At 37.3% G+C, this 23,133-nt stretch overlaps 1 protein-coding gene across 1 annotated transcript; it reads left to right on the top strand.

Annotated features, from left to right (window-relative positions):
• The first annotated feature begins 8,269 nt into the window (after positions 1 to 8,269).
• Positions 8,270 to 22,736, top strand: samd10a (sterile alpha motif domain containing 10a). Its single transcript, XM_084388672.1, has 5 exons — positions 8,270 to 8,446; positions 12,008 to 12,189; positions 17,544 to 17,712; positions 19,722 to 19,862; positions 20,987 to 22,736. The coding sequence occupies exons 1-5, from the start codon at positions 8,434 to 8,436 to the stop codon at positions 21,007 to 21,009; spliced, it is 528 nt and encodes a 175-aa protein (XP_084244798.1). The 5' UTR covers positions 8,270 to 8,433; the 3' UTR covers positions 21,010 to 22,736.
• The last annotated feature ends 397 nt before the right edge of the window (positions 22,737 to 23,133 follow it).

Genomic DNA, 23,133 nt, shown 5'->3' with positions numbered 1-23,133 from the left:
AGACTTAAAGATGGACAAATCATGATAACAATTATTAGTATAAGTGAATTACTCAATTATTAGTAATTATCATGAACTGATATCAATTTAAAAGTTAGCTCTTGCCTTCTGAAAGGAACAGGTATATGACTGGTGTATTTATGTTACATATGGCTGCATTTCATCTAGTTATAGGGGTGTGTTTTTAAACCCTCAGTCTGATGCAACATGTCTGATTATTGGCCGTTTTCTGAACACTAAATGATACAGGAGCATATGGGTCTGTACATAAGCTAAAAAAAACATATGGACTCACTAGCTGTAGGCTGCAGTCACATGCTCACACGCACAAACACGGGCACAGCCATATGGAACAAATACAGTTTTACTCAGATAAACACTGGGAGTCGGACTGTAAATATTAACGATTACTTGACAATAGCAAAATAGCTCTAATGAAAAATATACAATGTGAAAGAGCTTCTTTCCTGTTGACCATGTTTGTCCCGTATTGGATTAATTGCAAAGCTGAACAAACGAACAATCATTGAAGCTACCGCTCCTTTCTCTTTATTGCTGTAACATCCGTCCACAGTAAGTGTATCCATGGCTGTCACTATAGCGGTCGGGGCGGTGGTTGTGTTGCAGTCCTTGAACTACAGGTCTGGGGAAAAAGTGAGAATTCCAAACACTCTTCACTACTCATACACCTTAATTGTGCACAGCCCCCCAAAAAGTCACCTATCACACACCACCAGCAAACAAACACACCACCTCAAATGTCTTCTAAAAAACCACAAAGGCAAAACACACCATGCCTTTGTTTAGTTGCTGTGGCTAATTAGCCGACAATGTTTACCCTGTTTCCAAGGCCTGTGCTGCTCTAATGTGAGGGTCAGGAATCTGTATAAACAGGCTCCTATTTTCACATTTGCAAATTTGCAAAAGTCCTGCTAATGTGGTCATACAGGTCTGAAATACAGGTCTGAAATAAAAAAAATCTGTCTCCATTGTTTATGTAAATCACTAAACTAAAAAGTGTGTAAAAGAACATTACGTAAACAAAATGACTGATAATGAATATTTTTAGGAAACATTTGGGTGTTTCTTCAACTATTGCTGCATTTGCTTAAAAAACTAATTGCAGATTGATTAAAAATGAAGTTCAGAAGTTATATTTGCATTGATATCTCTTTCTGTGTCAACATACTCAAAAGTAATTTTTTGCTTCTAGGTTAGTTAATTAAAATAAGCCAATGCAACTTGATTACTGTACATTTGGTAACAAATTCAAATTCGTTTAACTGTGTGCGATCCACTTATACTGTATCTAAAATAGGAGTTAACAATCCATTTGTGTCAGGATTGCATGGATCATTTTCGCTAACATTAACAGAAACTGGGCAGGGGATTTCTAGTTCCCAGAATGCTTTGCATGAGATTAAATGTTTAAATGAAGTGTTGTTGTTTTTAGCAAAATTATAAAATTGTCAGTGTTTACTTTTCTGTAAGATTCAAAGTCTGGGTCTGGGACCAGGTTAAAATTCTAAACTTTATCCATAAGAACATTTCAAAAGGAGCAAAAATAAATAAAGACATGGAAAACATTTATAAGACAGTTCATATAAAAAGAAAATAATTTTAAATCCGTTATAGTTTTACTAAAAAGAAATCAACCTGAAGCTTAAGAAACACCAGTTACATTCTCTGATTCGATATCACACTTTCTTCTCAACAAGTATGCAATTTCAGCTCAAATCAACATTTCATGCCCATGTCATTATAACAAAATAAAATTAACATTAAAATGGTGAGAATGAGGTATTTTTTAAAAGACTACATGCCATAGCTCTGGCTTGTTTCGGTTTCAAATGACTTTCTAAAGCAATGACTCACGAAAGTTAAGTAGCCTATGTGTGTCAGTGTGTCACCTCCCTCATTTTATTCACCAACTGACAAAACATGCACAGTATGTTGTTGGCACTGGCTTTCCACTACCACACCGGGCACACATACACCATTCTTCACAACCACCTCCACCCAGGAAGTCCACAGGATATGACATCACAATGAACCAGCTGTTCAGGCCTCAAACTCTCATAATGCTGTTCTGTGTAGTGGGCAGAGCCTTCATTCATCAGGTGTAATGTGTTACACCTCAAGTAGGGTGGAGTCCTTTTTCATTTCAATAACTATTTGTACCCCTGTAGAAACTGAATGATTTAAAGAGCGCAAAACATGGTACATAGGCTATGGGGTGTGTTCGGGGTCAAATGTTCATTATAAGGGGAAAGAAACCATAAGCAGAAGTTTTAGAATGGCTTTTGACATGGATAAAGATGCATTATTTCTCTCTCACTCTTGTTTTTCTTCCTGTTGCCTTTGTCTGTCGAAAAAATTAGCACCAACCATCCACATTCAACTCCTGATGGTGAAATCAGTCAAGTCAACTGTGTGTTTGTCTGTTATGTTTGGTGTGAAGTGTGGCTGATGGCTGGCACATTTCCATTACACAGAAACTTCCGGAAGCAAGACTGAGAATGCTTGTTCTTTTATTGATCTACTTTTATAGTATCTATAATAGTCAATGGCATATGGGTGATGGATTCACTATCAAAATGTTTATGGATATTATACTGAAATGACACTTTTAAGCCTTTAGGCTAGCTACCAATAATATTTCTCAAATACAGCAATACGATTAAAAAAATATCTCAGCACAACACAGAGAAGCAAATTAAAGATAATACTATAGAGAGAGCTAAATTGCCAAAACAACATCACATGCCATCAGCGATGATAGGCTACAGGACATTCATGCATGCCGTCACTTCTCAAGGTTGTTGAGGGGACAAATCTGTAGTACACCACTTTGTTTATTCCCCATAACTCCCTCCTTAGTGTCCTTCTCTCTCCACACACATGCTGAATAAACACAATATTGGATGATGATCTGTCCCCATTATCATTTTAACAGTGATGACAGAAATGATAGAAAGTAGGGTCATTGCTTGAACTCCCAGGGTCCAGAACAATTAAGTTTTTTATAGATGAAATTGAATGCCCAGTTTCTTTAATCAAGTAGGCTACTTTTTTAAAATACACTTCAGATGTGTGTGCTTCACATGACTTACATGTATTCATTTAGCATGCATACGTGTCCCCCAAATATGAATGATCGACTAATTACACTATTTTGTGACATTTTAAAGTATTTTTGAGAGATTTTAGCAGGCTGATGCTTAATGTTTTGGAATTTTAGGCTGCATGCGAAATCGCATAGCCTACCTCCCTATATAGTAGGTGAAAAAAACAGTATGTGACAAAAAAAGTACAGTGAGGAAAATAAGTATTTGAACACCCTGCTATTTTGCAAGTTCTCCCACTTAGGAATCATGGAGGGGTCTGAAATTGTCATCGTAGGTGCATGTCCACTGTGAGAGATATAATCTAAAAAAAAAAAATCCAGAAATCACAATGTATGATTTTTTAACTATTTATTTGTATGATACAGCTGCAAATAAGTATTTGAACACCTGAGAAAATCAATGTTAATATTTGGTACAGTAGCCTTTGTTTGCAATTACAGAGGTCAAACGTTTCCTGTAGTTTTTCACCAGGTTTGCACACACTGCAGGAGGGATTTTGGCCCACTCCTCCACACAGATCTTCTCTAGATCAGTCAGGTTTCTGGGCTGTCGCTGAGAAACACGGAGTTTGAGCTCCCTCCAAAGATTCTCTATTGGGTTTAGGTCTGGAGACTGGCTAGGCCACGCCAGAACCTTGATATGCTTCTTACAGAGCCACTCCTTGGTTATCCTGGCTGTGTGTTTCGGGTCATTGTCATGTTGGAAGACCCAGCCTCGACCCATCTTCAATGCTCTAACTGAGGGAAGGAGGTTGTTCCCCAAAATCTCGCAATACATGGCCCCGGTCATCCTCTCCTTAATACAGTGCAGTCGCCCTGTCCCATGTGCAGAAAAACACCCCCAAAGCATGATGCTACCACCCCCATGCTTCACAGTAGGGATGGTGTTCTTGGGATGGTACTCATCATTCTTCTTCCTCCAAACACGTTTAGTGGAATTATGACCAAAAAGTTCTATTTTGGTCTCATCTGACCACATGACTTTCTCCCATGACTCCTCTGGATCATCCAAATGGTCATTGGCAAACTTAAGACGGGCCTTGACATGTGCTGGTTTAAGCAGGGAAATCATGCATGATTTCAGACCATGACGTCTTAGTGTATTACCAACAGTAACCTTGGAAACGGTGGTCCCAGCTCTTTTCAGGTCATTGACCAGCTCCTCCCGTGTAGTTCTGGGCTGATTTCTCACCTTTCTTAGGATCATTGAGACCCCACGAGGTGAGATCTTGCATGGAGCCCCAGTCCGAGGGAGATTGACAGTCATGTTTAGCTTCTTCCATTTTCTAATGATTGCTCCAACAGTGGACCTTTTTTCACCAAGCTGCTTGGCAATTTCCCCGTAGCCCTTTCCAGCCTTGTGGAGGTGTACAATTTTGTCTCTAGTGTCTTTGGACAGCTCTTTGGTCTTGGCCATGTTAGTAGTTGGATTCTTACTGATTGTATGGGGTGGACAGGTGTCTTTATGCAGCTAACGACCTCAAACAGGTGCATCTAATTTAGGATAATAAATGGAGTGGAGGTGGACATTTTAAAGGCAGACTAACAGGTCTTTGAGGGTCAGAATTCTAGCTGATAGACAGGTGTTCAAATACTTATTTGCTGCTGTATTTTACAAATAAATAGTTAAAAAATCATATATTGTGATTTCTGGATTTTTTTTTTTAGATTATGTCTCTCACAGTGGACATGCACCTACGATGACAATTTCAGACCCCTCCATGATTTCCAAGTGGGAGAACTTGCAAAATAGCAGGATGTTCAAATACTTATTTTCCTCACTGTATATACGAATTCACAGCACTCATAAAAGATTAGGCAAATAGTAGCTTACCTGGATGGATGACCTAGATTCTGAAGTGCCTATACGATGGACACTTTAGCCTACTATTCTATGAGACCATGGCATGGGAGAGGATTTGTGAAGGGCAGTGAAGCGAAGTAGGGGTAGGACACATAGATAGATTTTTTTTTATTTTTTTTTATGTGTTTACACCGTAGTAGATGCGTACATAACACAAACACACATAACAAATTGCCAGCTGCTGCTTTGCTGTGGCTTAAATAGCGGTTCCAGTTTTGGGACGCGTGATTTTTGCTTGCACGCTATTGCATTGAACGTCTTCAGGTCGCTATTGCCTGTACACCGCTTGCATTGGATGCGATGTAAAACCGTGGCAATTGGTTCTGGCGCCTCCTGGTGTTTACTTGCGCAATTTCATTGTTTTGTGTTCGTTTGTTTGTGTATTTTGTTCAAGTGTTTGTGTGTGTGCATTTGAGTTGGATTGACATTTTGTTCATTGGTTTGCTCACTGTATTATCATTATTAGGTTTTGTTAAATTATTTAGTTATTTGGGTTGGTTGTGTATCCTTTCTTCATTTGCTTTGCATTGCTGCTCAATTAAGGAGCTGAGAATTTGTGGTTTATTTCGTTTTTTTTTTTGGTTTGTGTATTGTGTTGGGTGGGTTTAAATAATTATTGTATCTTTGGTGTTTTTGCTTGGTTGGTTGGTTTGAAGTGTTTAATTTGTAGCGGTCTAACACCAAAGAAAGAAACCACCTTTGGTTAGGTTTGCATCCTTTTTTGTTTCTTTTTTTTTTTTACCTGTTTTTTTGTTTGTGGCCGGTCCATGTGATCCGACTAAAACGAAGAACGAAGCCCATTGTGATTAAAGGCTTGTATTCTTGACCTCATTAGTGAAGTATTTTGGCCATTAATGCCAATTAATGTTCGCTTTTGGTTTACACCTACTGGCTGAAATTAAGTAAAGTGTTTTGTTTTTATTATTGATGTTGAGCTCAATATGTTTTAGTGACGATTTGATAAATAAACTTGTGGTCTGTGGCATTACGTTTCTGCCCTTTTCATTTAGTTGAAAATCTGTTATCGGGGAGGCTTAAATTTGGGGTCCCTTAGTCCCTAGTACGGGCTTTATTAGTTTAAGTTGATTGGGTCACAATCACATATATCTACAGTTAATATACAGCATGCTGTTCTTGTTGTGTTGGTGGCCCCTTTTGATTTTAAATCGGTAAATTACCAGCTCAAGTAATTGCATATTTGTGATGTTGTTGCAGTTGCATTTCTGTCTTAAAGCATGACTTTCCAAATATAAGAAAATGGTGGGCACTAAACTTAAACTTTGTGGTTTTCTCTGAAAGAGGCTAAAGAGCATTCAGAGTTTTCTCATCCAGCAGCAGTGTGGTAGGCTATTTATTAGAATGTGTTGCAAATATTAAATTGATATGAAATATTAAAAATGCATTATTCTTTACCATTTTCTAATGAAGGAACTGCCAATAATCAAAGACATGAAATTGTCTGTGAAATGGATACATATACAGACGTGTTCCGGGGCCCAGTGGAAAAGCTTCTTTTCCTCAAAATGGAAGAGGAGGATGAGAAAATGGCCCTCTAAAATCTCATGGAACAGTTGGAGGATTTCAAAGAGCCCTTTTCGTTTTGTTTTTAGGGAAGACATGGACTCTTTTTTTTTTGTAAGAATGCAATGAAATAATGGGACTGAAAAGTAAGCTGTTCCTTTCAAGAGTGTTAGATAGGCCTACATTTCCTGTTAGTTCAGCTTAAAGTTAAGAAATACACATTTTGATCCTGTTTAACTAAAAATGAAATTGTCATCATTTACTCACCCTCAAGTTGTTCTAAACCTGCATGAATTGTGAAGAATGTTGGTAACCAAACCGTTGCTGGTCCATTGACTTCCGTGGTATAAAAAAAAAGCAGGCTACTATGGAAGTCAATGGGGACCAGCAACGGTTTGGTTACCAACATTCTTCAAAATTTCTTCTTTTGTGTTCAGAAGAAAGAAACTCATCGTCAGAACAACTTGAGGGGGGAATAAATGATGACATAAGCTATGAGAAATGTACATGTCGCATTTGTTTTTTTAAATGTTTATTTAGAATTTTAAATAAAAGTACCTATATTTGACATTATATAGGCATATCCATACTTTGGATTTGGATTTCATGGTGTCTGTTTTTGTAACAAAATGAACATGAAATGAAATCTCATAATAGCCTACAGTCAAATGGAAAACACTATAATGTTAGGCTTACATTAGTTAACTATTGATCAAAATGAGTATCAAGAGACAATCAGATGATGTATTATTAGTAATTAATGTATTGGTGTTATTTTGTACATAAATGTAAATCCTATAAAATCCATGCGAAAACACCTCGTATTACATCAAACAAAAGAAAAGTACGCGAAAACACTGTAGGTGGCGCGACTCAATAAGACCCGCTCTAAACCATATATGGTTCGTTTTTAACTTCCGGCCTGGTTTGTGTGTCCTGAAACATGTGCCGTTGCGGGGCTGCAGATACTATTGGAGCTCAGTCAGGAGTCAGGACCGCTGCACACCGAGCAGCTGAACTCGGTCAAGTGAGGTATTGTTGAATATCTGCTGAGAGAATTGAGGGGAAATGCCTCCCTCTAGTGTTTAAAGTGCAAGGACAAAATATCGTGCATTTTTGAGGGTTTAGAGTTCATTTTCAAATCGTTTCATAAACATTCAACTACGGTAGCCTAATAGCACGGGCAATGACTCTATGAAGTCAAAAACAATAGAATGATTTTAAACACTTTTCCGAACTTTGGTCATATATATATATATTGTATGATGGGTCACAGAAATGCATCCCCATGTGCTTGCTGAAGTTCACAGACTAATTACAGGCTTTGCTTGCTGCCAGTGGGACGTGAGAGAGAATCAGACGACAGTTTCTCACGAAACACCCCTTTTGTGACAAATATATAACGATTAGAAATAACCTAATACACCAAGCAAGAGGGTTTACAGATAAACTACACATTTTTAATTAGGCTACTTTTTAAGAGGCAATTTAGCAAAGCCGGTTTTATTTGTTGCGTGCATTAAAAAATAATAGCATAGCCTAGGCTACTATTTAGGCTATATTTTCCTCTTTGTACAAGAGAGATAATATATTTTAAATATATAGCATAGATAATTTAATGAAGATGAATTATTTATTTATTTATTTATTATTTAATTTTATTCTCAAAATATGAAAAGCTTCATGGGGAGGTGAACAGTGCGCGTGGGGAGGCGTCAGCGTGAGAATGTGTGCAGCGCGCGATATGTGTATAGTCTACTCTCATATTTGACATTGCGAAGCGCGAGTCGATCACTAACACACTGGATGTAGGCTACCTGCCGAAGAAACACCTTTCAGTGCGCCCAGGGTGGAAATGGGACTCTTCAGCTCGCAACTTTTAATCTAACAGGAGCACTGTCGCAGAGTCTGGATTGTTGACATGGCAGTAGACGGTAATTATTTAGTTTTATTTTCATCAAAAAGATGATCGTAGTAGTTAGATGGTACGTTGCAAGCTAGAGATGACAGAGGCTATCAGTTGTCCCATAATACATTTTAGATGTAATTTCTTTTTAATTTCCTGATTATATGGTTTGAATATATTTAATATAGCCTATGCTATAATTTGAATGTAACATTGGTGTTGAAATAGCACTCAGGTGGGCATTTGCATTTCGTATAATTTTCATATATTTTCAGTTAAAGGTATATCTAATCAGGATAGAATTGCCTTGTACACAGTGACATGGTTAGTTTGAAAGAATGTCTGATTATTAATTTGTGTATGGGGGGGGGGGGGGGGGGGGGGGGGGCAGTGTGTGCAGTGTCAGCCTTTTAATATGAATCAGTTCAAAAGAATTTGAGTCATTTACAAGCAATATTATTTTTATTTATCCGGCTATCTAGTATAAGCATATAAAATGGCAAAGTAATTCATTTGACATTTTGTGAAGTTTGAGTAAAGTAGTATCTGTTTCTGTGAACGTTATGTAGTTTTGGTTGTGTAAATTGAAAGGTGTTGACACATAGGCTAATCGTGGCTTCTCATTGACAAAATTCTGCTCGAGAATCTACGTCTCAACATGTCCTTCAAAACCTCAAAAGAAAACCCCAATCTTCTTTCTTTTTCCAGTCTGAGATCACATTGAAACTGAGTATCTATACTTTTCTGGTGAACCAGTCACCTGCTGAGCGGTTTGTGTCATACACCACTTTAATGTGGCTTGCATATTCATTTTTTGCATTCATCTGCATAGATAATGAGGCCATACAGATCTGAAGCATCTCTCTCTCTCTCTCTCTCTCTCTTTCGGTCTGTAGCTCATTATTTCACACAGATGTTGTGTTTCCCTCCCTTCCCAAGTTCAAACCCCTCATGCTGTTCAGAGATCTTTGGCAAACTTGCTTGGCTCTCACAAGAGAGCACATCGTTAGTTCGGTCCAGTGGGTGCAGCAGGTGAGAAAAACACCTTGGCCTGGATTTAATTATGTGCTTGTTCTTTAGGGAATGAAGCGCTGCCATGGATGATAAATCTGTAATATAATATGAATTTAGAGATTGGTTGGTTTGTTCTTTCATAATGGCACCATGAAGTGTGGCTGTAACCACATATTCAAGATTGAAGGAAAAATTCAACCAAAAGTTTAAATTGTCATCATGTACTCACACTCATGTCGTTCTGAACTCATTTCTTTGGTAGATCACAAATTGATGGTGCTTTTTCCATACGATGAATATAAATGGTGATCAGTGCTATTTCAAGCTTATAGAATAGCCAAAAAAATAAAGATGCAATAAAAGTTCAATTTCGGTCTGCTCTTCATACAAGCATATCATATGACTTCAGAAGATTTAGAATATAGAATATTAGAATATAGTGCTACATTTCAGAATATAGTGCTATAAGTCATATTGAGTAAATTTATGTTGCTTTTTTGCAGCTTGACAATGACTCTTCACCTTTTACTTTTATAGTATGGAAAAGAGTAACATGAGCATTTTACTAAGTTGCTCATTTTGTGTTTTACAGAATTAAAAAAATATATTTTACGATTCAGACACTGGAAAACCTAACACTAATGTGAACATTCATCTTAGATTAATCATTATCTAAGTTGTTTATGGCCTTGAACATAGACATGCTTTTTGATACAATAATATCATTCACTATGCCATTCAAAAATGAATACTTTTATTCAGCAAGGTCACATTAAATTAATTAAAAGGGACATTAAATGTCATGTATAATGTTAAAAAAATATATTTTTCAAATAAATACTTTTCTTTTGAACTTTATATTCATCAACGAATCCTGAAACAATGTGACACTGAAGACTGAAAACTCAACTTGCCATCACAGGAATAAAATACATTTCAAAATACATTACACAATAGAAAACAGTTGTTTTAATTTGTAAAAATATTTCAAAATATAAGCTGCCTTGATGAGGATAAGAGACTTCTTTCAAAACCATTAAAAAATCTTACCGACCCCCAAACTTTTGGACAGTAATATAAAAACTCTGCTGCCTATAGACTTTTCTATTTCCCCTTTATTGTAAGCTTTCAGGAGGAGATACTGTTTCTAGATTTAGGAGCACATCTTTTTGCACACAAATATAGCAAATAAGGGCAACATCTGTCCAAGACTAACAGGCCTTGACGTGTTTTCACCCCCCAGCCACAGTAGTGCGACATCTCTCTAATGTCTGCTTCAGAGGCACAGCGATGAAAGACTGTGTTCAACTCTGACTCCATCCCAAATGCATTCATACAGGCAGGCATCCCCCATGCACTCTTGATGAGGACGGCCTTTGTAGCCGCCTGCGAGGCTGCAGGGAACGAGAGCAAAAGACATCCCTTTTATCTCATCCTGGCCTCCACTTTCAAACACACACACACACACACACACACACACACACTTGCTTATGCACACACGCACATACAGATATAATACCATCACACGCACACTGCCATGCGCGGAGATGACTGATTGTACTCGTTTGTGCTAAGACTAAGGTGGTGATTAGAAGCGTGAGGTTTTAATGAGCACGTACGCACACTGTATCTGTCTTTGTCTGTTAATGCACTGGCCTCTCGCAGCTTGTGGGAGAAAATCTGCTTATGCTGCCCACCGACTCATTTACAGTCACCAGTCGAGCGAAACTATGTGCTGGTCTGCTGTATTGCTTTTTGAAATATGCACATTTTCACAGTCTTATACTCGCAGCTATTATGTATGTACACATTTGTATTTGAACATTTTCATTTTTAAATGGGGTCCAAAAGTCAGTGGGGTCCAAAAACACTGACATTTTTCAAATTTAATTTGAAACGTTCATTTTTCAAATGATCTTTTTTTTTTTTTTTAAAGAAAGAAAGTCATACAGGTTTGGAACGACGTGAGGGTAAGTAAAGGATTTTAAAAGAGCATTTTAAAGCATGTTTTGTCTCAACAAAAGTTTCCAGTTAATTGTATCATGACTTGCAAATGCTAGTTTTTGTCTAGCTCAGCAAGAACTTATGTTTCAGAGTCGTTCGGTATTTAGCAGCACTTAAAGTTTTCCTTCCTGGAAATCTGGAGCCTCATATGCTTTTCATTAGATTACCCCACAGGCTACCAATGCTCTGCTGGTTTATCGCCCTCTGACACTCTAATGCATAATTTTCCCATTAACTTTGCTGACTAGTATCTTTACTTATTATTTTGGGAAGAATCCAAGCCGCCCAGTCAGCCGCAGCAGATTAGCAATACATTACTTTTTGTCGAGGCTTAGCTTTTACTTGAGCCTAAACTCTTTCTTAACCACCAAAACCCCTAATGACGAACCCAGTCCTTGAACTGACCTGTAACCACAGCATTTTTGATGAATGTAAACATTGAATCTCCCACAAGGCACTAGTCAAGCTGTACATCTCAGTGGTCTGTGTCTTTCTGAAGGGGGAAATGAAAACACAAGTAAGAAGGATGGAATGTCTAAATGAATGCCAAATCTCTCTTTTTGTATTGCAGCGGCCTCCAGTTTTACCTTCTGTCGCCCTGCGGTGGAGTACAGGGCTCTTCCAGAGGATTTTAAGTACCAATTGAGTCGTTGTGCGGGTGGAAACCTTACCTGGCACGAGGGGCACGGCCGCAAAACAGCGGGTGGTCGGACGGTCAAACTACTGCAGCAGCCTGGAACCGAAGGACTGCAGGTGAGACCAAGAAGGAAATATGTACCGAACATCTCAGTCCATCTGAATATGAGTCTACATTGAGCATGAGAAAGACACGAGTCCTCTTCTTCTGATTAAATAAAGATAAGAACAAAGTCAAGCAGTTTATTATGTATTCCCTGTATCAGCTTCAAATTATCAGCATTTTGTACCATCTCATTAATATCAGTGTCAAAACCGAAGCTCTTTCAAGCTCTTACTGTTGCATTTTCACATGATATTGTAATTGATCAAAAGAGCACATTGTGAAAGAACAGTGTTGGGCAAGCTACTCAAAAATGTTGCTATTGCTGATTACCATATTCATAAGTCATATGAATAGATAAACTAGTAACTTCACTATTTGCAGTGCAAAGGAATTTGACAGCTGTGAAAAATAGGGAAGTAGGCTGTTGAAACTAGTTATTATACAGCAGAGCTAATGCAATGCAGATCCACAGTTTGGTCATTAAAAGGTGTGATTAGACAATTTGTGTGCAAATATAATGTATGGCGGTCGGTTGTTGCATTATTAATACCGGTAGTGTGAAAAATGTTTCTCAGAAATGCACTTGTATAAAAACCTGTGCATTAAAAAAGGTGGAGGAGGGCAGACTGGCAACAAAAGGCTTCCTCTTTCTTTCCAGCCATCTAAAAGCTTTAGTTTGTAGTGACGAGTTATGCTGTTAGGCCAGAGGGTTCTGAAGAGAGAGACCACTCTCCACAGAATGGCTTTAAAAAGCCTTGTGGGCCTCAGGTCACATGGGCACTGCTGATTTGAGCACTGTGAACAGCTATATGGGTCGTAATGTGTGTTTTTAACTTCATTTGATCTTCTGCATTAGCATATTAATGAAGCAAGTGCCTCTAGTCGGGTTTGCAGAGCTTTGTGGGTCAAAGTCAGTCTCACCCGCACAATTAGACTCCTCTTAGAGTTTACAACAGGTTTGCAGATAATAATTAGGCCCAAACCTGATTTCCTTAAACTGAGATAGATAGATAATATTATCTTAATGAGTTTGTGTTCTGCATTTAATTAATAGTATTCAAAAGTAATTACTTAAGGCAAATCCAGTGTTCTGTGGTCATTTCCATTTTCTTTTCCATTTCTTTTTCTAGTGCTAAATTAGTTTTTTATCTCATCTGTGAACTCAGCAGAGGTTCTGTTCATTTGGACATTTTGTGTTTAGTGGATTAAATATGAATTAAACTGTCGTAAAGGAGTCGTTTTGAAAGAAGTATCTTATATGCTCCCCAAGGCTGCATTTAATTGATCAAAAATACAGTAAAAAACTGTAATATTGTGAAATAATATTACAATTCAAATTTTTTTGTAATATATTTTTTAAATGTAATTTATTCCTGTGATAGCAAAGCTGAATTTTCAGCATCATTACTCCAGTCTTAAGTTTCACACGAACCTTAAGAAATCATTTTAAATTGCTGATTTGAAACATTTATTATTACACATTGAAAAAGGCTTTTGCTGCTTAATGTTTTTGTGGAAACTGATACATTTTTCAGGATTCTTTGATTAAATAGAAATTTCAAAAGAACAGCATTTATTTGAAATAGAAATCATTTATAACATTATAAATGTCTGTACTGTCACTTTTGATCAATATGATGTGCCCCTGAATAAAAGTATTCTTAAAAAAACAAAAACATACTGACCTCAAACTTTTGAACAGTATGTATATATATACAGGTGCTGGTCAGAAAATTAGAATATCATCAAAAAGTTGATTTATTTCAAGAATTCACCTTAACAGGTGAAACTAATATATTATATAGATTCATTACATGCAAAGTGAGATATTTCAAGCCTTTATTTGTTATCATTTTGATGATTATGGCTTACAGCTTATGAAACCCACGAAATCAAAATCCCAGAAAATTAAAATATTACATGAAATCACACAGTAATTACACAGTAATACCATGGTCATTGAACCAGGTTTTGGTTCTTTTGGCAGTGTGGGCAGGTGCAAATCCTGCTGGAAAATGAAGGAAGCATGAAGTGCTCTGAAAATGTCCTGGTAGACGGCTGCGTTGACTCTGGATTTAATAAAGCACAGTGGACCAAAGTCCTCTTTTCTGATGAGAGCAAATTTTGCATCTCATTTGGAAACCAAGGTCCCAGAGTCTGGAGGAAGAATGGAGAGGCACACAATCCAAGATGCTTGAAGTCCAGTGTGAAGTTTCCACAGTCTGTGTTGGTCATCGGCTGGTGTTGGTCCACTGTGCTGTCCACTCAACGCAGCCGTCTACCAGGACATGTTCAGAGCACTTCGTGCTTCCTTCAGCAGACAAGCTTTATGGAGATGCTGACTTCATTTTCCAGCAGGATTTGCACCTGCCCACACTGCCAAAAGAACCAAAACCTGGTTCAATGACCATGGTATTACTGTGTAATTACTGTGTGATTTCATGTAATATTCAAATTTTCTGGGATTTTGATTTCGTGGGTTTCATAAGCTGTAAGCCATAATCATCAAAATTATAACAAGTAAAGGCTTGAAATATCTCACTTTGCATGTAATGAATCTATATAATATATTAGTTTCACCTGTTAAGTTGAATTCTTGAAATAAATCAACTTTTTGATGATATTCTAATTTTATGACCAGCACCTGTACATATGTATATGTTATATACTAATATTATTTAATACATACACATCTGTTTTTATTGTCTCGTCTATTTTATTTCAAATCTCAAACACCAGTACAATATCTAAATCGTTCACAAATCTTGCTCTTTGCCAGAGTAATTGGAAGAGGAACACCAGACTTAAGGTGAATCTTTTGAACTTGGGTTTAAATTTGTTGGATTTTGCTGAACCGGATCAGAGTGCAAAGGTTCAGAGTGTTTGCCTTTGATTTTCCAAAAAAGTGAATCCATGATCAAAAGCTTGGTGTGATCAGACGTCTATGTTAATTTATTCCTTATGAAAACCCCAAACAGGAGCTGATGAGATTCTACCTAACCTCTGCACTTTTTTGGCCTTAATTTAAACCGTTTTTAATGATTGATGACCTTGTTAGCCTTATCCTACAGTGACAGGACAGAGAAACAGCTCTGTTTTATCTCTTCCCCTAATGGCTTCATACACAAATCCTTTGTTCATATCAGCTACTCTTGTTAGTATTTTTCTTAACAATGCAGTTTTGTGTATGTCAGTACATAAAAGACTCACTGACATCTCACCACACAGTGTTCTCATCCCAGAAAAAAAGTTAACAAAGAAGAAAAGAAAATAGAAAAACAAGTCACTTTTATCACAAATGTTTTCTCACTTTCATCTTATTTTATTGTTATTGTCTATAAACTTTGCCGAGACACGCCACTTTCCGCAGCCATGCCATCTCAGAATGATCAAAGAAGAAATGAAGAACTCAAGTTGTCTGTTTGTAGTAAAAAATGTGACTATTATGTGTATGCATTTGTGCACTGGGGGCCATTTTTTGATTGTTAGGGTTTGTATTTTTTTCTTTATTGTGCTCACACTGATTCTCTGGGGTCCATGTGAATGGAAATCATACTATAAATAATTAATATTATCTTCAAGTGTTGTGAATTCCTCTCTCAAGACTCATTCGAATGGCATAGAGCGCAATTCAAGAGAGAATCTTGAACAATTGGCATTAAACGCTTGTAAAAAGACAGCTACTTAATCAAATTTAAGCCACAAACAATAGTATGTTCATGGTTTACTGTGAGAGCAGGTAGTTAAAAAAGATGGGTGAAGATGTAAATGCATTCACTGACATGCTTGATAGTCTCATGTTCTCATCTGCAAGGGCTTAGAGGGACCTCGGTGTGTTTATGCCCTACAGAGAGCATTAGAGACAGTTGAGACGTGCATCCCTCCCAAAACCAGCTGAGTGGAACAGTCACTTATTCAGCCTATATGTGTGCATGCATGCATACATGTATGTGCATGTGCAAGAATGTATGTGTGCGATTTCCTGCAGTTGCAGAAGAAAGAATTCCCCACTGCCCTCAAGGGCAAACACAGCAAAGGCACAAAGTAGAAAGTTGCCTGAGGGAGAAGAGAGAGAAAGGGAGCAGGAGAGATGGGGGAAAAACTGTGAAGGAGAAAGAAAATTGAAGATGAACTTGAGGGATGGGGTACAGATGGTGGTAAATGGCTTAGAAAAACGAAACAAATAGAGGGAGAAGTGAGAAAATGGAGGGCTGTGATTGTGTTAGGATAAATGACTGTTAATGAAACGGAGCACTAAGGAAAGGGAAGAAAATATGCAAAGCACAGTTATTTTATGAAACAAGATTTGCTTCAGGACCCAGAATTTATGGCGACCCAACATATTATGAAATAGTAGAATAGAATATATAAATAATATATAATATTATAAATGAGAGTTTGATTTGGTGTTGGTACGATTTTGAATGTTTTTGAAATAAGACTCTTATGCTCACCAAAGCTGCATTTATTTGATAAAAAATACAGTAAAATTGTGAATTATTACAATTAATATAAATGTTTTCTATTTTAATGTATTTTAAAATATAGTTTATTCCTGTGATGGCAAATCTGAATTTTCAGCATCATTTTTCCAGTCTTCAGTATCACATGATCCTTCAGAAATCATTCTGATGCTGATTTGGTGCTTAGGAAACTTTATCAAATTTATAAAAAATTTATTACATTTGTTATTAAATGTATAAAATTTTTGTGACACCGCCTTGCATGGCTGACACCGCCGTCGGTGTATGAATGAGTGAATGAATGGGTGAATGTGAGGCAATATGTAAAGCGCTTTGGTGGCCATGGGTCTGTTGAAAGCGCTGTATAAATGCAGTCCATTTACCATTTTACCATTTACCATATGGAAGTGTGCGATGAAGGTCAAGCAAGTGTTATTGTGGCTCATGTCACTAGCGCAGCCGTTGTAACGAATGCTAATCATTCTAGAATGGCCTTCATTTATACAGCTCGATGTGCAGAATCATGGCCGTGTCCATCAGGCGGCCAATCAGGTGGCTGCGTGAGATGAAAACATCCATCTTAATCACTGCCAGTGCATGACTTGGAGCATTGTTATTTTTTATTTTATAAAAAAAGTTGTATATTTCCCAGAGGTCTTAGCAGGAGGGAGAGCTGTTTATCAGTTTATATTCTTTTTTTTATTACTGTGCAAGAGATTGGTTTCAAATTAGTAGTGCTATAAAAAGTTGTGCATTCATGCATGGTAGGACTCCAGAAGGATGCACACAATTCAGTCACATTTTGAGATTTGTTTTTCGGTTCCACTTCTCTGTGAAATGCATATTTAAATGAGTTTCCCTGTCTCTGTCTCTTTCCCATGCTCTATTTCTTTCTCTTGCAGTTACGTTCAGGTGAATCGTACTCTGTTTACCACACCAGCCCCACCTTGCCGTGTCTCTCCAGGCCAGTGGTTCTGTGGTCTCAGCAGGACGTGTGCAGATGGCTGAAGAAGCACTGTCCGCACAACTACTTGACCTATGTGGAAGCCTTTTCCCACCACGCAATTACAGGTGTGTGATCCAACTTAAAAAATATATAAATAATTGTTGCTATTGTATGTAATTTACATCCCTATACATGATGGTAACATGTAAGCCATTATTCATATGAAACTGCATATGCATATAGTAACATTCTGTATAAAATCTCACATCACAGTAGCGATCCTGCAAAAAAAAAAAAAAAAAAAAAAAAAAGTTTTAAAGGTACCGCATACTCAGCAGTAAGACCAATCCCCTGACACCAACACATCTACTGAATCTCATATGGTATGACAGAAGCATTACCCTTTTAGCTGAAGGTCAGCCAACCTGTGCTCATCTACTCTCCTCAAAACACGTATCTTTTCAAAGAACTGATACGATTTCATTCTCAACCTCTGAATTTACTGTGCTCTACTCTTTCCTGCTCCATTTTCAATATGAAAAAAAGAAAAAGTAAAGCACTGGCACAAGAAACTCGCATGTACAAGATTAGAAATCTGACATATATGCTCATGGACACTGTTTTGTTTTTGAGCCATTCATCTGAGACATATATGCTATGTCATTTTCCGCATAATTAGGAAAATGACATTGTGACAACTCTGTAGCTGATGGCGCCACATGAACATGCACAGATACTTGCCTGAGCTGTGAAAGACAAAGACAAAATTTCAAGATTTTAAGGGCTTCCAAAAAGAATCAATTCAATTTTAATTTATTTATAAAGCACAATTAAAAATAACTTAATTGTGGAGATAACTTATACATGAAGATATAAGTAAAAGACAGAACGATAACATACAATCAGACAGGCACAAAGTCGCAGATGAATAAACAGAGCATAAACAGTAAAGCAACACATCACAGATTATAAGACAGGTCAAAGAAACATTTTTAACTTTGATTTAAAACTGGTAATGTAGGGGCAGTTCTGATTTGAATTGGCAAGCTGTTCCAAAGGTTAGAAGTGGCTATGGCGATTGCCCGATCGCTACTAGACTTTAGTCTGGTTTTTGGAACAACTAAAAGCCTTTGATTGGCAGACCTAAGAGCTTTTACTGGGTGATGATCGATCAACAGGTTAGGGTTAGTAACTCGTTTGGGGGGACATGGCCCGCTAATGCCTCCCCTTGGGCCTGGCCGGTGATAAAAGCAAGGAAAGAGCCTTCTTTGAAAAATATTTTTAAAAATCTTAACGACCTCAAACTTTTGACCAGTAGTGTTTTATGTTTGCCAAAACATTAAGTTGGAATACATGAAAAAGTTTGATTGGCCATCAGTGCAGAAAGATGCAGCCAGATGGTGTAGTTTCAGCATCTACCAGCAGGGGCAAATGTGGCCATGCTAACCAACCAAACCTTGACCCCTCGACCACACCAATTACTCTCCACTAGCTCGAAGCTAAGACTCCCTGGCCATACTGATATCGTTCATTATTTTTGTTGGGTTTGAAGAATTCTAGCTTGTAAATGCGTCTCATATATCGGAGTGTGTCACAGGGTCTCACTCACAGCTTAGACCGCTGCTTCTCCCACTCACTCCTTGAACACGATCTCGCTCACTAGGGACCCATGAGGTTCTCCTATTCTCTCTCGGTGGACACAAAGCATCAAGATCACAGACACTTGGGTGATCTTGGGTGAGATCCAAAGAAAAGGAAATTGAGAGAAAAGGAATTTAGGGAGTTAAAAACATGAGGATGAAATACAGCCACAATGGTTTTTCTGCAAAGCTGTGGACTGAAGTGTTTAGAGTCACAGCACGAGAGGCTCAGTTGGATACAAAGTGGGAAAAGAACCCGGGGCGGCCTGTGCCCTCAGGCAGCAGTTCAACACAGCATGTTACCATAGTCACACATGCAAAGATCACTGGGAACACAGCGATAACAACCTTACGGGGATTTGCAATGCTGTAACTTGTTTATAGCTGCCAGCAAAACTGTGCATACATAATGCAGAGGCTGCAGAGCTTGTACGTTTCCAAAGAGATCATGCCTACTGAAATTGTCTCTCTTTCTGTCAATTTGTCTTTGTCAGGTCGTGCTCTTTTGAGACTGAATGGCGAGAAGTTAGAACGGATGGGTTTGGTTCAGGAGACTCTGAGACAAGAGCTTCTGCAGCAGGTTCTACAACTACAAGTACAAGAGGAAGGGCGCAACTTACAGCTGCTAAGTAGAGGTGTGTATGTGTGTGTGAATAAAGAGCAAAAATGAGGAAGAAAGATTCTGCAGCAGGTGGCATGACCTAAAGCGATAATGTTGCATAAGGAAAAATGAAAGTTGTGGGGTTTGGTGTATTTGTGCCTATTTATCTCTCCCTAGCAGTGTTGTTATGCTTCAGTGCAGGGGGGTTTACATTTTTTGATGACAATTGAAAGGGACATCATTCCAAAAGCATAAAGCCAGCTATATATTTCAATGTATATTAGACCCAATTATAGTGTGGTATTATATTTACTTGTATTAAGTGTATTAAGCTGACAGCATTATTTTTTTTCTACACACAATTAGAGCCATATTAGATGCATAAACCTGAAGGCGGTCATTAAAATAAAATGATCAATGCACTCAAAATATGAATTTTATTAATTTTATGAATGGTCAGTAGTGACAAATAAAAATTATAAGATATTAGTCACTTGTTCACCAAGTATACCTGTCAATATTTTGGGGTCGGTAAGATTTTTAAAATGTTTTTGAAAGAAGTCTCTTCGGCTGCATTTATTTGATCAAAAATAAAACAACAATATTGTGAAATATTATTATAATTTCAAATAACTGTTCTTTATTTTAATATATTTTTAAAATATATTTTATTCCTGTGATGGCACAGCTGAAATTTCAGCATCATTACTCCAGTCTTCAGTGTCACACGATCCTTCAGAAATCATTCTGATATGCTGATTTGGTGCTCAAGAAACATTTCTTATTATGCTGAAAACGTTTGTGCTGCTTAATATTTTTGTGGAAACATTCAAGATTCTTTGATGAACATAAAGTTCAAAAGAAAAACATTTCTTTATGTAACAGTATAAATGTCTTTACTCTCACTTTTGATCTATTTAATGCATCCTTGCTGAATAAAGGTTTCTTTAATATATATATATATATATATATATATATATATATATATATATATATCTTACCAACCCCAAACTTTTGAACCGTAGTCTATATTAAAAACCCAAACCCAGAAAGGAAATATTATCTCCTGGATTCTCTCGTCCACCATGTGTATATTTTTATATTTTTACACATTAAATTCATTCATTCATTTTCTTTCACTGTCCCTCTCTTCTCCAGGGCTATCTGGAAACCTGGCATAGCTTCAACCATGCGTGGGGTAGTTCTACCACACTGACTCTGAAGGGACATCAATATGTCTAGTCAGGTTGAGGCCGGAGACATTTGACTGGAGCTGTCAGGGACTGGGACACGGGGACAGGTTTCAGTTATACAGCTCAGCCTCCACATCCTCACTATGCTTAAGAAAACTCAGACCACCTCGGATGACACCTACAAAAGGAGCTTTCATGTGCGCCCTTTGATTTATCTATCCCAAATCTGCTTTAAAAATCCTAAAATGAAGAAGAAATCCGAAATCTTTGTATCTGATGAAGGTGGACCCAGCTGGCTGTACCAAAGCTCCCTGGATTTAGTAAAAACTCTGATCTGGATTAAAGTCTACAAGACGTTCAACAGTAACCTGGATGTCTGGCAACACTATCAGAACGTGCAAAAGCCATGGTGTTATGAAGACCTTTTGCACATAGAAAACAAACTATTTTCTGCTGGAATGTGACCTTACCAGACGTGCCCTCAAACGTATCAATCAAGACTGTGGTCTTGTTTAAACAAAATGTACTGGTAGAGTTGCTGGAATCAAATCACATTATAGATGAACCTTGCATTTGTATTCTGAACTCAACTGGACTTCCTGTGTCTGGCTATAGGCTGTACTGGTTATTGTTTCTTGTAACAATACATTTGCTTTTTAACTTAAGGTGATTCTGTTTCTGGGAACAGAGATAAAATGCGTCCAAACGAGTTCCCCACGTGACAATGACAACAGCATTCACACTGAAATGTTGGCCACGAAAGGCTGTGTAAATTACAAAGCTCTGATAATTGCAGATGACAGATGTAAAGTTAAGGCAAACAGATGACGTGCTGCATTGTGTCCTAGAAAGACTCAAGTCTGGACTTGCACGAGAGACCATTCAGATAACCCACATCAAAACATCAAGATGATGCAGTGCGAGAACCTAAAAGCAGTTTGAGACACGCACAACTTGTAAAAGTGTATTCCTGCATTATTTTGTGATGAGTCTCATGTATTATTTTAAGTAATGATAGGAGACTGATTCCTTAACATGGATTGTTAAGTGTTGTGACGCCATGAATCATGACATTCTTCTACTGTGAGAAGTGCATTGGCATTTAAAATGTTTTAAAAGATACTTTATAGGCAACCGTTTTCTTCTGAAAAATGCTAAATTAGTTCAAGGATTGTCTTTACTTTGTTGAAAAGCTAATTGTTTTGTCAGTTAAACAAATAGGCAAATGTTTTTAGCCACAGTTCGGATTTCACAATGTGCTTTTACCCGCGGGCAGCGCTGTTCATGTTAAATCTGGATTGTACATTCTCAGAATGCATTGTCACATTTTCACATGATGTACCAAAATAAACATTTGCATTTTATCACACATATTTGTATGGTTGAGACCAACAGTTATAGACTAGTTCTAATTGATCACAAATGTTGAATTTCAAATTAATTTGAATTAATTTGTAAATAATTATGTGCATATATGTATTTGACATTGCAAAAGACTTATTGCTATTTTACAAGACAAGTTGTTTGTGATCATTATGAAACAAGTAGCCAGTTTTTCCCCCCCATTTCCTTTTATGCTTTTTTTGTGTTTGTGTGTGTGAGTATGTGTGTGATTTGGGAATTGGTTCAGAGATAACAGTACTCCAAACAAGCTGCACTCAAGCTGTTTTGTGCACTTTTTATTTCAAATAAAGTCAGCCTGCACAACTTTAATCAACATTTTCAAAGAGAATGTGTTTTCTTTCTCTTATAATTGTTTTATATGGGTCATTCCTACAAATCAGTGCCTTTTGAGCTTTCAAAAAAAAAAAAAAAAAAAAAAATGAAACCTACTTTTTAAAAGTGCATTTGTTTCATCATAAAAAAAAGTATTTTATAATTCTCTTTTATAAAAGTATAGTTTTATAATTCTCTTAATCATTGTCATGTTGAATTCTTTAGAGTTGGCCTAAAGGCCCGTTCACACCAAGGACTATAAAGATATAGTTCTAAAAATACTATTTTCAATATTCTCAATATTAAAAAATAGCAGAGTTCACACCACAGCTACAACGATAACGGCATGGAGAAACGCCAAAGAACAATAATAAAACTGACAGCCAATCAGAATCC

Source organism: Rutilus rutilus (assembly GCF_951802725.1).
Source record: "Rutilus rutilus genome assembly, chromosome: 19".
Classification (NCBI taxonomy): Eukaryota; Metazoa; Chordata; class Actinopteri; order Cypriniformes; family Leuciscidae; genus Rutilus; species Rutilus rutilus.
Note: the sequence above shows the minus strand (reverse complement) of the source record. Positions and strands in the feature narration are given on the sequence as shown.